Source organism: Dreissena polymorpha, chromosome 9, assembly GCF_020536995.1.
Source record: "Dreissena polymorpha isolate Duluth1 chromosome 9, UMN_Dpol_1.0, whole genome shotgun sequence".
In the NCBI taxonomy this organism is placed as follows: Eukaryota; Metazoa; Mollusca; class Bivalvia; order Myida; family Dreissenidae; genus Dreissena; species Dreissena polymorpha.
Genome location: NC_068363.1, coordinates 5190098 through 5203387, shown reverse-complemented (window position 1 = coordinate 5203387; position 13290 = coordinate 5190098). Strand labels below are relative to the sequence as shown.

The 13290-nt window shown below is 36.2% G+C and overlaps 1 protein-coding gene across 3 annotated transcripts in view; it reads left to right on the top strand.

Moving 5' to 3' along the window:
* LOC127845562 (protein FAN-like) overlaps window positions 1–13290 on the top strand; it is a 68504-nt gene that overhangs the window by 28274 nt on the left and 26940 nt on the right. For all 3 annotated transcript variants that reach the window (XM_052376580.1, XM_052376579.1, XM_052376581.1), the window contains 4 exons: window positions 1444–1523; window positions 5358–5512; window positions 6767–6869; window positions 11087–11156. In XM_052376580.1, coding sequence (XP_052232540.1) covers window positions 1444–1523; window positions 5358–5512; window positions 6767–6869; window positions 11087–11156 — 408 coding nt within the window. The remainder of the gene's footprint in view (window positions 1–1443; window positions 1524–5357; window positions 5513–6766; window positions 6870–11086; window positions 11157–13290) is intronic.

The window sequence follows — 13290 nt, the reverse complement described above, 5'->3', positions numbered from 1 at the left end:
AGTGGCGGGTAAATAGATACACTTTAATTGTCTCATTTCCAGCCAAACACTTGGTGAGTGGAAGGTGAATAGATACACTTGAATTGTCTCACTTCTCCAGCCAAACACTTGGTGAGTGGAGGGTAAATAGATACACTTTAATTGTCTCATTTCCAGCCCAACACTTGGTGAGTGGGGGGTTAATAGATACACTTTAATTGTCTCATTTCCAGCCAAACACTTAGTGAGTGGCGGGTAAATAGATACTTAAATTGTCTCATTTCCAGCCAAACACTTGGTGAGTGGCGGGTAAATAGACACATTTTAATTGTCTCACTTTTCCAGCCCAACACTTGGTGAGTGGGGGGGGGGGGGGGTACATAAATACGTTTAAATTGTCTCACTTCTCTAGTCCAACACTTGGTGAGTGGCGGGTAAATAGACGCACTTTAATTGTCTCATTTCCAGCCCAACACTTGGTGAGTGGCGGGTAAATAGATACTTTTTAATTGTCTCACTTCAGCCCAACACTTGGTGAGTGGCGGGTAAATAGAAATACTTTAATTGTTTCCCTTTAAGCCAAACACTTGGTAAGTGGGGGTTAAGTAGACACACCTTAATTATCTCACTTCCAGCCCAACACTTGGTGAGTGGGGGGTAAATAGACACACTTTAATTATCTCACTTTTCCAACCCAACACTTGGTGAGTGGCAGGTAAATAGACACACTTTAATTGTCTCACATCCAGACCAACACTTGGTGAGTGGGGGGGGGTAAATAGATACACTTGAATTGTCTCACTTCTCTCGCCAAACACTTGGTGAGTGGGGGGGGGTAAATAGATACACTTGAATTGTCTCACTTCTCCAGCCAAACACTTGGTGAGTGGGGTGTAAATAGATACACTTGAATTGTCTTACATCTCAAGCCTGACACTTGGTGAGTAGGGGGGGGGTAAATAGACACACTTTAATTATCTCGCTTTTCCAGCCCTACACTTGGTGAGTGGCGGGTACATAAATACACTTGAATTGACTCATATATACACTAATCAATTTATCTCGCATAACTGAAAATTATTAGAAATATTATATTATCCTTAGTAAATAACTTTGGGAAATCTTCACTGTCTAACAGTCAGAAAAATTTGGGTCTCTTGTTGGGATAACCGGACTAAATGCATGAGTGTTAAGTGTCTTCCCAGATTAGCCTGTGCAGTCCACACATGCTAATCAGGGAAGACACTTCCCGCTCAAACGAGGTTTTGGCTAAAAAGCGACTTCCTTTAAACAAAACTTACCATAATTTGGAACGACATGTTATGCACATGTGTTTAGTCCCATTTTCCCAGAGCGTGTCTTGAATAATGATTTCTTGAATGAATAAAAATACTTCTGACTTCTTTACTCAGTGAGATCTCTTGCATTCATGGCCATGGGACCACTTCCAGTGTTTTGTTTCAGATTTCAACAATCCTGATACGTTTAGAGACTTGGCTAAGCCTATAGGAGCCCTCAATGATGAACGTCTGGCACGCATGAAGGTAAGAGGAGCTAAGGGCACTTGTAACTGCCTGTTTGTTTGTAATTACACCCCCCTCCCATTCAAAGCATACTCAAGTGGTATCCCTGTGTCCATCAGTCTTAGTGTGTTTGCATCCAGACTATTCTTTATATTAGAACTTTCCATTAAGACAGGGTGTTAAAGTCTTTTAGACATATTTTTAATACTGTTCCTTCAGCTAAGTATTGATTATGTTAACATTTACATTTATGCAGTTATATTTATAAGTTATTAGACGTTTCACTGTACAATACGGAGATATATTTGGACAATCACACAGTTTGAAGTCATATAAGCCGAGCTGTTAGGCATGTCCAATATGACTTCAAACTGTGTTCGAGTCTAAATATATCATGTATTTATAGTTTCAATGTCTAGTAAGCTTTTTATTATATATCCCAATTCTTAAGCTCTTTGTTTGCTTTTAATTTTGATTTTAAAATGCTTTAATTGCATCTATGCTATTTTCAAGACACGTGCCCGTGTTAATCGATTATTGTACATTGGGATACTTTTTCTCAGTAACGGCTTTTATTCTTAAAAAATCAATTGCTTAGTGCACTTTTACTCGACTGTCCAATATGGAAAAAATACAGACTTTTTTGGATCCTATACCGGAATATATTGGACGATCATGTGGTACATATAGAGAATACTAGGTTAGCGTTGAATACAGAGAATTTAATGTTGCGAGGCATAGAACGCCGGGAGTGCTAGCCTTGGCGAGCGCTTTTTGTGTTCGAGCCGAGCAACATAAACTTCTCTGTATTCAACGCTAACCTAATATTGTATTTATCCTATTTTTTTTCAACATGACATTTAAAGTAAATAGATCTTAATAGCCTTAACAATAATTTAATTCATTCTTAAAAGTGCTTAAAATCTAACGAATGCAACCATGCGTAGTGATATAGAATGTATTTGTTCTGGTATGCAAAATAGTCTTAAAAAAATGCGCACACAAACTGTAAAACGAGTAAAAATATCACCAATTCAATTTAACGCAGCATGCAAATTGTAACACATTACAACCGCGAAACAAAGATTTTATTCATTTTATTTTCGAAAGAAAATTATCAAAGTCCAATATGGCGGCGATAGCTCCTAACAAAATGATGTCGATGTCAACATACATGTACATGTAGATTTACACACAGAGTCGTTCTAAACATAAATTATTAAAAAAACTATACTCGCCTTATTTGTTCATGGACGCTGCAGATTTCGATGGCGTCTAGATCTAGCATTCACATCGTGTAGTTTGTGATCTGAACACAAGATAAATCCGCAATATTTCTATTAAGCTTTGAAACACTTGTTGCAAATGGGTTATTCCTTCTGAATAGACTTTCTTTGATAAAATAATAAAGAAAAAGTTTATTCATCAAAGAAAATACCTTACGTTTACTGACATCCATAAGCAAAACAATTGGAATAGACTACTGAACCAAAATACACAACCATCACTATACTCTACACACTCAATATCACATCCAAATAGGCACGCACATTCTGAAAATCAAACACACCAATAAGGTAGATCGACATAGATCTACATGAAGATCTAAATCCTTCGTCTCACCGATTCCATCCGAAGTAAGTAGTCCATAGAATATGCACTTTTTCATAATAACATCCACGATACATTAACACGAAAAAATGTGCGTCTTCAATGTTTTATTCCCAGACATTGACTACTACTAGTATTAGCTACTAGTTTCGTGTACACCAAAAGATGACATCACAAAAAAGACGCAATAAGTATGTCATTTTATGACGCCATCAATCAGCTGATTCATTATACGGATGGAAATAAATTATTTCCTTAGACTAAATCTAAAGGTTGAAGGTTGTATAATTTTAAAGCTAAAGTTTTCTCGACTCAAGAGATTTCTTATAAAAAATCATTCAGTGGTAGAATAAAAGTAGTCCGTGCACACGACAGGTATATTCAACAAGGTTGGAGACAGGCTAGTTTATAATGCTTCCCCAAAAAAAAATTTTGGGGGAGCATATAGTCGCCGCTTCGTCTGTCCGTCTGTCCGTCCGTGTGTCCGTCCGTGCACAATTTTTGTCCGGGCTATTTCTCAGCAACTATTGACCGGAATTCAATGAAACTTTATGGGAAGCTTTACTACCAAGAGAAGATGTGCATATTATCAGCGGTTTATGGTTGGATGATTTTTCACAGAGTTATGGCCCTTTGAAATTTTCCATTAACTGTACATATAGTGCAAGTCTTGTCCGGGCTATTTCTCAGCAACTAATGATAAACTTAATGGGAAGCTTAACTACCAAGAGGAGATGTGCATATTATCAGCGGGTTCTGGTCTGATGATTTTTCACAGAGTTATTGCCTTTTGAATTTTCCATTAACTGTACATATAGTGCAATTCTTGTCCGGGCTATTTCTCAGCAACTAAGGACCGGAATTCAATGCAACTTTATGGGAAGCTTCACTACTAAGAGGAGATGTGCATATTATCAGCGAATTCTGGTCAAATGATTTTTCACAGAGTTATGGCCCTTTGAAATTTTCTATAAAAAATTATTGTCCCCCCAACTACTGTGCCCTCAAGACGTTTCCTTTTATCTGAATATATAGTGCAATATTGTGACAAAAAACCTTTGGGGAGCATCACCCGTCTCCGACAGTTTCTTGTTCCATAAGGTGTTATACCGTCAATGTCTGTACAAAAATGGGATAAATGAAGAATGCCCATTGGATGAATTTATTGGATATAGAATAAAAATTTATATTGGCTTATTACACAAGTTTAGGACGTTTTACTTAATATTTTAATTTTATAATGAAATTGATACCTTCCACGCCATTCAAAGTAAACTATGGTTAAGTGGAATAAAAAATGGACCTCTGCCGGTCCACCTTTGTGTTCCAATGCATATAATTGTTAAAGTCTCAAAATTATCTGTAGGGGTTTTCCTACAATTTTCAATGCTCTACATTCAAACATGCTGGAATTGTTCTGTGTGATATGGTGTGATATGTAGTTCATTTGTGATTTTTATCATCCAATTGTTTGTTCTCAGTCTAAATACAAACACTTTTCCTTAACCACTCTCCTACACTTTTCAATGTAGAACATTCAAACTCGATCAAGAGGTATTATTCTTTATGATATGAAGTCATGCACATGTGATATGTATTCTCCTAGGTTCTAAAATAAAAAAAGTGATGCTCTTTGTCAGGGTTGTCATTTTTTTTAGAATTAAATTTGTATAACTTGTTACTTAGTTGTACTATTGTTATCGTAATAATGCAAGCTAATTCTTGCACATTGTTTCTATATCATGCAGGTAGCTTAGCAAACATTGACTTAAAACTCTAGGCACTTATAAAAAATAATACTTCCTAGTTGCATTGAATAACGATTCTCAAAACCATTACTAGTAAGAATACTATTTGCACAAGAATTAGCTGGTAATTTTTTGCAAAAATATTCATGCATAAATGTATAATGATTACTCACATTTTATGAAATTACTTTTAAAGTTCATTTACTAAAAAAATACCAATTAACCTATTAAACGTAATTACTCATGAAATATGTCTTGCACATGCAATAAGAAATTATGTAATGTTCAGGCACAAGTTCATGTTCAGGGCTCATATCAATTAATCTTTATGACCCATTAACCCTGTACTACTCAGAAGCAAAGTGAAAATGGCTATGTGCAATTGGCAGTCTGTTCAGGTTTTATTCTGTTTGCTGCTCGCTGCTCATAAGTAATTAAGGGTTGGAAATGAAGCCTTTGAATCTTAGTGGTAAAGTGTTAAATGTTTAACCTGCAGGAGAGATATGCTGATATGCCTGAGCCCAAGTTTCTGTATGGGGCCCATTACTCCACCCCTGGCTATGTGCTCTTCTACTTGTCGAGGCAGGCCCCAGAGTATGTTCTCTGTTTACAAAATGGGAAATTTGATCAGCCTGACAGAATGTTTAACAGGTAAGAAATGTGTGATAATAGGATAGAGCTCTACTTTTACCAGCATTGATGAATTAAAAAAAAAATCTTGATGGAAATGATAAGCGTGATGAGTCAGAATGTAGCGTCCAAGTCCAGGTCACCAAGCAAAGTTTGGTGACAAGATACATAACAGGAAAAGACACATTAATGAACCTTATAAAATTTCAATTGAAAAGTAAAAGTTTTCTGGATAGGATATTCACAAATTATTGTTGGATTAAAAAAAACTGTCACAGATGCTCAACTATTGCTTATTATTCCTCTTTTGCAAGAAGTTTGGGTATATTGCTTTGTATCTATCACTTGGTTGGAGGGATGTCCAGGCAGTATGTCTGTAAACCAAATTGTAACAGCATACTATCTAGCGGGCACTATGACCTTCAATCATGTCTATGGGTATGTTTGGTTCTTTTGGGGGAAAAGCAAGACAGATATTGAATTAGAGATCAACAGGTCAAAGGTCAAGGTCACATGGTCTTGTAACATGAAATCACTTTCTGCACTATATGAAGAAAATGCTTTGACTTACGATTTTTCAAGTTGACATGCTCACTTCTAGGGAGAAAGGGAGATGCATATATATATGGCTTCTGATATCAACAGGTCAAAGTTCAAGGTCGCAAGGCTCAAAATGTGCTTTAGATTGATTTGTAGAGAATGCTTAAACCTACGATAATCAAAGCTGGTTTGCCGGTTATTCGGGGGTAAAGCAAGACAACTTTAAACTTGTGGACAATAGCTCAAGTTTCAAGGTCACAGGGGCTTTGAACAAGAAAACTTTTTCTCCATATACATTTTTGTTTCCAACAAGATATCTAGAGAATGCTTTTACCAAATATCATCTTAAGTAATGTTCTGGTTATTTGAATGGAAATGATAATTCCTTTAGATTTTGAGTTTAAACTGTCAGAGATTAGAGTTACAGAAACCTGTTACACAAAAACTGAATCAACACTAGGTAGAGAATGATTTAACCAAGGAACAGTATACAGGTTGGTCTTTACCAAAGGCAGACCCATATTGATTTTGAGATCAAGTGATGACAGGTAAAGAATATGCAATAAAAGAACAAATAAACTCTCAATAATTGCTTTTATTAACGACTTGGCTGCAGGTTGAAGGCTATACATGATATCAACATCTCTTCAATGTCTGAACAGCCAGAAAGGATCTTTAACAGAAAAGCAAAGTTTGAAAGGTGAATGATAGGTGTTTTACCATTGTTGTTTGTAGTTTATGGGACTTGTGGCAGAACTGCCTTCATGGGGCTGCAGATTTCAAGGAGCTGATACCAGAGTTCTACCAGGGCAACGGGGAATTTATGATCAATTCAGGGGTATGAGCAAGTATATTTCTTGTTATCCCAAAAAACAATAGACTATCCGCTTTAGGCAACCTGACCTCCAATAGTTCGAGCTATACTACTCACTCAAGTGTTGGCCTTGACCTCTGCTTCTTGCTCTGGGGAAGGTAAATATGCAAGATCTCTATATATCTTTTCTACCGCAGGCATTTAAATGAAAATGCTCACATATGTTTGGGATCATTGTGTTTGAGGTCATTGTATTTGGAGTCATTGTGTTTGGGGTCATTGTGTGAGGTCATTGTGTGAGGTCATTGTGTGAGATCATTGTGTGGGGTCCTTGTGTGAGGTTATTGAACAAGTCTCACAACTCTTACCTGCAATTTAGCAGAATTATGTCTTTTTTGTAGTTAAACAATTCTTGTTAAAGTTTATGCTCATATACTCTTTATCTTTATATCTACTACATGTAATAAAATAACAATTGATGTGTTCAGGGTAGAAATAAATATAAACCAACTAAGACCCCTAATCATGACAAGCTTTTAAGGAGTATTCTGCCCCATTTGTTTATGCCCCCGATAGGGTGGCATATAGCAGTTGAACTGTCCGTCAATCAGTCAGTATGTCAGTATGTGTGTCAGTCTGTCCGTCTGTTCGAAAAAAAACTTTTAACCAGGCCCGTACCCAGGCACTGGGCCCAGGGGCCCGGGCCCCCCCAGCTGGCTGTCGAGTTATGATTATTTAATAATGGGTCTACTGCAAATTTTCTCACATGAAAGGGCCCACAGTACACTTCCCTGCAATACAAATGTGCAGATTTGTTTTATTGCCCCTGATACACAAGGGGATTAGCGCTAATTTACTCGCCAGTGGAGATAAGCCCCTAGGCATTGTTTTCTTATCACCTTGTACACACATCCCCGATCTGTCAATTACCCATTGTGCTCAATGCTTCATCTGTTGATGGTGGGTGTAACATGTCTTTTAATTGGACAAGGAAAGAGAAACAGCGAATGGATGGAACTGTTACAGAAGGTCGTAGGTCTGAACGATAATAATGTTTTCTCTTTTGAATTCTAACCTCCTCTAGAGTCATAGCTTATTAAACATTTCTGTGAAAACTGTCTTGTAGATGATAAACATTTTATAATGAATTTACTTTGAAATTTTATATAGAGGAGGTTTGATTTGAAAGAGAAAATACTAGTAGGTTATATGTCAGTTACTGACATATAACCATAGTAGTATTTTCTCTTTCAAATCAAACCTCCTCTACAGTCATACTTTATGTTACATTTCATAATAAAGGTTTTTTAGTTTCAAAGGTTGCTTTTACTTCTTTATAAAGTGTAATACATTTCTGAAATCTAAAGCTTTAAACATGTGTGTGAATTGCACACCAAGAGATCGTTGATAAAGCATGTCACGCTTTTTTTAAAACCATTTTTACCCCGGCATGTCACAAACTGTTACAAAATCTTGGACCCCCTTCCCTAAAGTACGTCACAAACTCACACTTTCAAACATTTTTTTAAAATTCATACTTAATTTAAATTTAATCTAAAACTCAATTCACTATTAAACCGTATTAAAATTTCACTTACTGGTAAAAGAACTTTCACATTACAGGCTTTTATAACTGTAGGGTTGTTACGATGAGCAGTATGAATATTTATCCACGTGTTTACCTCTAATAAAAACGAAATTATAATTAAGATTTTCTTTCAACCCTTTACTAACTAAAAATGGAACAGTCCAATTATTTCGTCATTGAAATCTGTGTGGAGGTTGTGCCTATTGAATAAGCCGGCCCAGCCAAGTTGCCTATTAAACATTCGAACAACAGAATCAGGAGATACGCAATTCGTCTTATTTTGACATAAAACTAATTCAAATGTTTCACAAATTTTTGAAAATTATTTTTAAATTCTACTAAAGAAATAATAAATAAATTATACATTTTTTTTAAAAATAAATGTGTGACATCACACGTGGCTTGACTCCCCTCCCCCATGTCACAAACTGTCACTTTCTTACTCATCCTCCCCCCACCTGGAGCGTGACATACTTTATGGACGGCCGTAATGGTTAAAGCTTTAGACTTCAGAAAGGTGCTGATTTACTTGTTATATATCCATAAATTTAAAACGCAACATATGTTTCTATATGCATTAAAACTCACCTTGAACGGTGCCTAATAAAAAAAATCTATTCGGGAGGGCCAACCCCTCCCGCACCCTCCCCGTTTGGGCCCCCCCAGTCAACATTTCCTGGGTACGGCCCTGTTAACATGGGCCATAACTTTTAAAATATTGAAGATAGCACCTTGGTATATGGCATGCATGTGTATCTCATGGAGCTGCACATTTTGAGTGGTAAAATTTCAAGGTGAACATCATCCTTCAAGATCTAGGGTCGAAAAAACAAAGTCAAAGGAAGTAATAAGCTTTAAATGGACATAGTTATCTGACCTGCCCACATATATATTTTTGTTAAATAAATCAAAGCGGCACGGTAGGCGGCACAGTTTCTCCGACAAACACATTGTGGTAAAAGATCAAGGTCAAGGTCATCCTTTACGGTCTACGGTAAAAAATAAAGATTTAAGGGATGTAATAAGCTTTAAAAAGGGAGAAAATTATTCAATATTGAACATAGCCACTTTATATATTTGGCATGCATGTGTATCTCATGTAGCTGCACATTTTGAGTGGCGAATCTACAGTCACGGTAGTGGCTTTTAATTATTTGCGACTAAAAAAAGACATTTGTTACAGACAATTATTTTCAAGGGAAGTAATTTATATAATTATAAATAAATGTACAGATATATTATTTTGATTATTTACAACCCAAATTATTGATTTGTAAAAGTTTATTTTTTTAAATTATATAATTATAATTTCTTTGATGTTCATTACATACCTGTGGACTTATGTCCATAGATACATGATCAACTCTGCCTATGATCTCTTTTAAACCACAGGCCTTGGTTGTCAGTGATGTCTGACATGGTCATAATTGACTGTGAGACCCTCCCCACCCCCCACCCCCAGTTGGATTGGACAAAATTCAAGGGAAGTAATAACCTTTAAAGGGAGATGATTTCAATACCTGCCAAATGTTAAATAGAAATTTTATTTCAATGCGGCGCAGTAGGGGGCATTGTGTTTCTGACAAACACATATCTTGTTTTACTTTTAAAAGTCTTGTTAAGGCTGTGTTCAAGATGAAATATAGGATACAGTTTGGGTGAGAGAACAACATACCTCTGTAACTACTAGATATTTAACTGAAACTTCACATGTGTTTTGAAGGACCATCGTGCAAGGTTATAAACCAATATCCATAATTCTTACCTGCAATTAAGCAGAATAATACCCCATTTTGTGCAAAGAAAGTTCAGGTAAGTGGTTGCAAGAAAAAACTAATATCTTTAGCTGATATGTAGACCTAGCAAAGTGGTGCATTTGTGGCCAATTTTGTCAAGGTCCTTATTGAAAAAATATATAAACAGTTTGCCTTCATTACCTTCAGTTAGGATGGAGATATTGGGCTGAAATCATCAGTGTCAGGTTACATGCTTATCGAGAAAGTAGATGGATTTTGGGCAAGTGAGGTCAAAGGCTCTGTTACAAAAAAAGAAAAACTTTTCATTTTAATAAATAATGTTTGGATGGAGACATTGTGCTTTAATTTTATTTCTTGGCTGCGTTCATGTTAACCTAGGGTGTAAAAGTAATTTTGGGCCAGTTGGATTCCTGTTACTAAAAATAGAAGAAAAAAAATCCGCTCATTTTTTTCTGGAGGGAGGTATTGAACTGTTATTTTTTTGCATAACATTTTATACAAATCTAACTTCTTGGCAAGTTAAATGTCTCTTTCAGCAAAGACTGTGTGTTATTTTTGTTAAAAAAGACTTAAATTAGCAAAATGTACTTTTCTGAAAGTTGGATGTCAAGATTTGACATTTAACATTGCATATTTGCCCATTACCTAATCACATCAAATCATGACCTTATGTCAAATCTAGACACATCGAGGGATCAAAAAGATTATATCGACATTTGACTTGAATTATATATTTGACTAAACTTGATTCTGATTGGGCTTTTTTTCATGTTGGTCAATTTTTTTATGTTTGCCAATAAAAAGTAAAATATGCCTTATTTTTCTTATACACATTCGCAGATGTTCCATCTAAAATATTTTTCATGACTCACCTTGCATTTTGATAACAATTTCAGGTGTGCAATTTTGGGGTAAGGCAGGATGGCAGACCTGTGGGCAATGTTGATCTACCACCTTGGGCAGCAAGTAGGAGCATGGTCTTTAAATAGTTTTATACCCCATTAGAAATGATATGACATATTTTTAATGATTATAATTGAATCCAATACTGTAGTTTATGGAGATTTAGTTATAAAACATTAAAAGAATTTAAATGTTAATTATCTAATGTTTCTTAAAAATGCAACTATAATATATATATATATATACAACATAGCATCAACTGTGTGTTTGGCTGCAACATTAGTGTGATATAGTAAAAACCAAAAACCCTATATATATGTATGCCATCTTTTTGTTTTATATTAACGGCATTCTTCATTGTATTTAATTGTCAGAGTGGATGATAATGTATCAGTCATAAGAGAGCCTGAATTAGATTTTGAAAGTTTTAATTCCTAGCTTACCTGAGCACAAGTGCTTAAGGTGAGCTTTTATGAAAAACATATGTTGTTGTGCAATGTCAATTAAGCATTGTGTTGTGTTACTACTGTAGAGGAGACAGCTCTCATTCAAAAGGTTTTTGCTACCTCATAGGTCAAGGTCATACTTAAGAGTTTATAGAGAAAATTGGGCACATGAAACTGCTTGTTTGGATTGTAACTGTGTCATTCATCAAGTTAGAAAACTAACCACAACTGACAGAAATGTGAAGTAAGCATTTCTTGAGAAGAACCTGTCTCCCAACCTGAGAGGTCATGGTCACACTTAAAGGTCAAAAGTTCATTTGGCTGTAAAAAAGTTTGCACAGGCTATAACTTTTTCATTCATCTTTCAAATTAAAGACAACTTGCCACAAATAACTACCATGAAGAGACTTTAGTGTCGGTTGTATGACCGGTCTCAGTACCTCAAAAGTCAAAGTCACACTTAAAGATCAAAAGTCAAACTTTTGCCATAAAAACCTTGTGTTTGACATAAGCAAAGTTTTTAGACAAATTGTAATGTGCTTGCATCTGTTCCCTATGGACACATGTTTTGTTCATTAAGGGCTTATTGTTCTCTTACTAAGATCCTGTCTTCTATCAGGTCAAGTCACCAGTCTATGTCTGTAAAGTAAGGTTAGCGTTATGAGCCATCATGGCCCTGTTATTATACCCCCAGAAACGAAGTTTAGGGGGGTATATAGGAGTGAACAAAGTCTTGTCTGTCTGTCTGTCGGTCCGTATTAAGTGTCCTCTCTCTAATTGAAGTAGTTTTCATCCGATCTTCACCAAACTTGGTCAGAAGTTGTATCTACATGATGTCAAGGCCAAGTTGAAACATGGGACTTGTCGGGTCAAAAACTAGGTCACGGGGTCACTTAGTGCGTTTTAAACATTCAGCATGTTGTCCACTCTCTAATTTAAGTAGTTTTCATCCGATCTTCACCAAACTTGGTCAGAAGTTGTATCTAGATGATCTTAAGGCCAAGTTCGAACATGGGCCTTGCCGGGTCAAAAACTAGGTCATGGGGTTACTTAGTGCATTTTTTAACATTCAGCATGGTATCCTCACTCTTATTCAAGTAGTTTTCATCCGATCTTCACCAAACTTGGTCAGAAGTTTTATCTAGATAATCTGATGGTCAAGTTCGAACATGGGCCATGCCAGCTCGAAAACTAGGTCTCAGGGTCACTTAGTACATTTTACACATTGAGCATGGTGTCGCTCTCTCTTTCAAGTAGTTTAAATCCGATCTTTACCACACTTGGTCAGAAGTTGTAACTAGATTATGTGTAGGTCAAGTTCCAACATGGGTCATGCCAGGTCAAAAACTAGGTCAGGGGGTCACTTAGTGTGTTTTAAACCTCACCATGTTGTCCGCTCTCTAATTCAAGTAGTTTTTATCTAATCTTCACCAAAATCGGTCAGAAGTTGTATCTTGATAATGTCAAGGGCAAGTTTGAATATGGGTCATGCCGGGTCAAAAACAAGGTCACGGGGTCACTTAGTGCGTTTTAAACATCACAATGTTGTCCGCTCTATAATTCAAGTAGTTTTCATCTAATCTTCACCAAACTTGGCCAGAAGTTGTATCAAGATGATGTCTAGGTCAAGTTTGAATATGGGTCATGCTGGGTCAAACTAGGTCACGGGGTATCTTAGTGCGTTTTAAACCCAACCATGTTGTCCGCTCTCTAATTCAAGTAGTTTTCATCCAATCCTCACCAAACTTGGT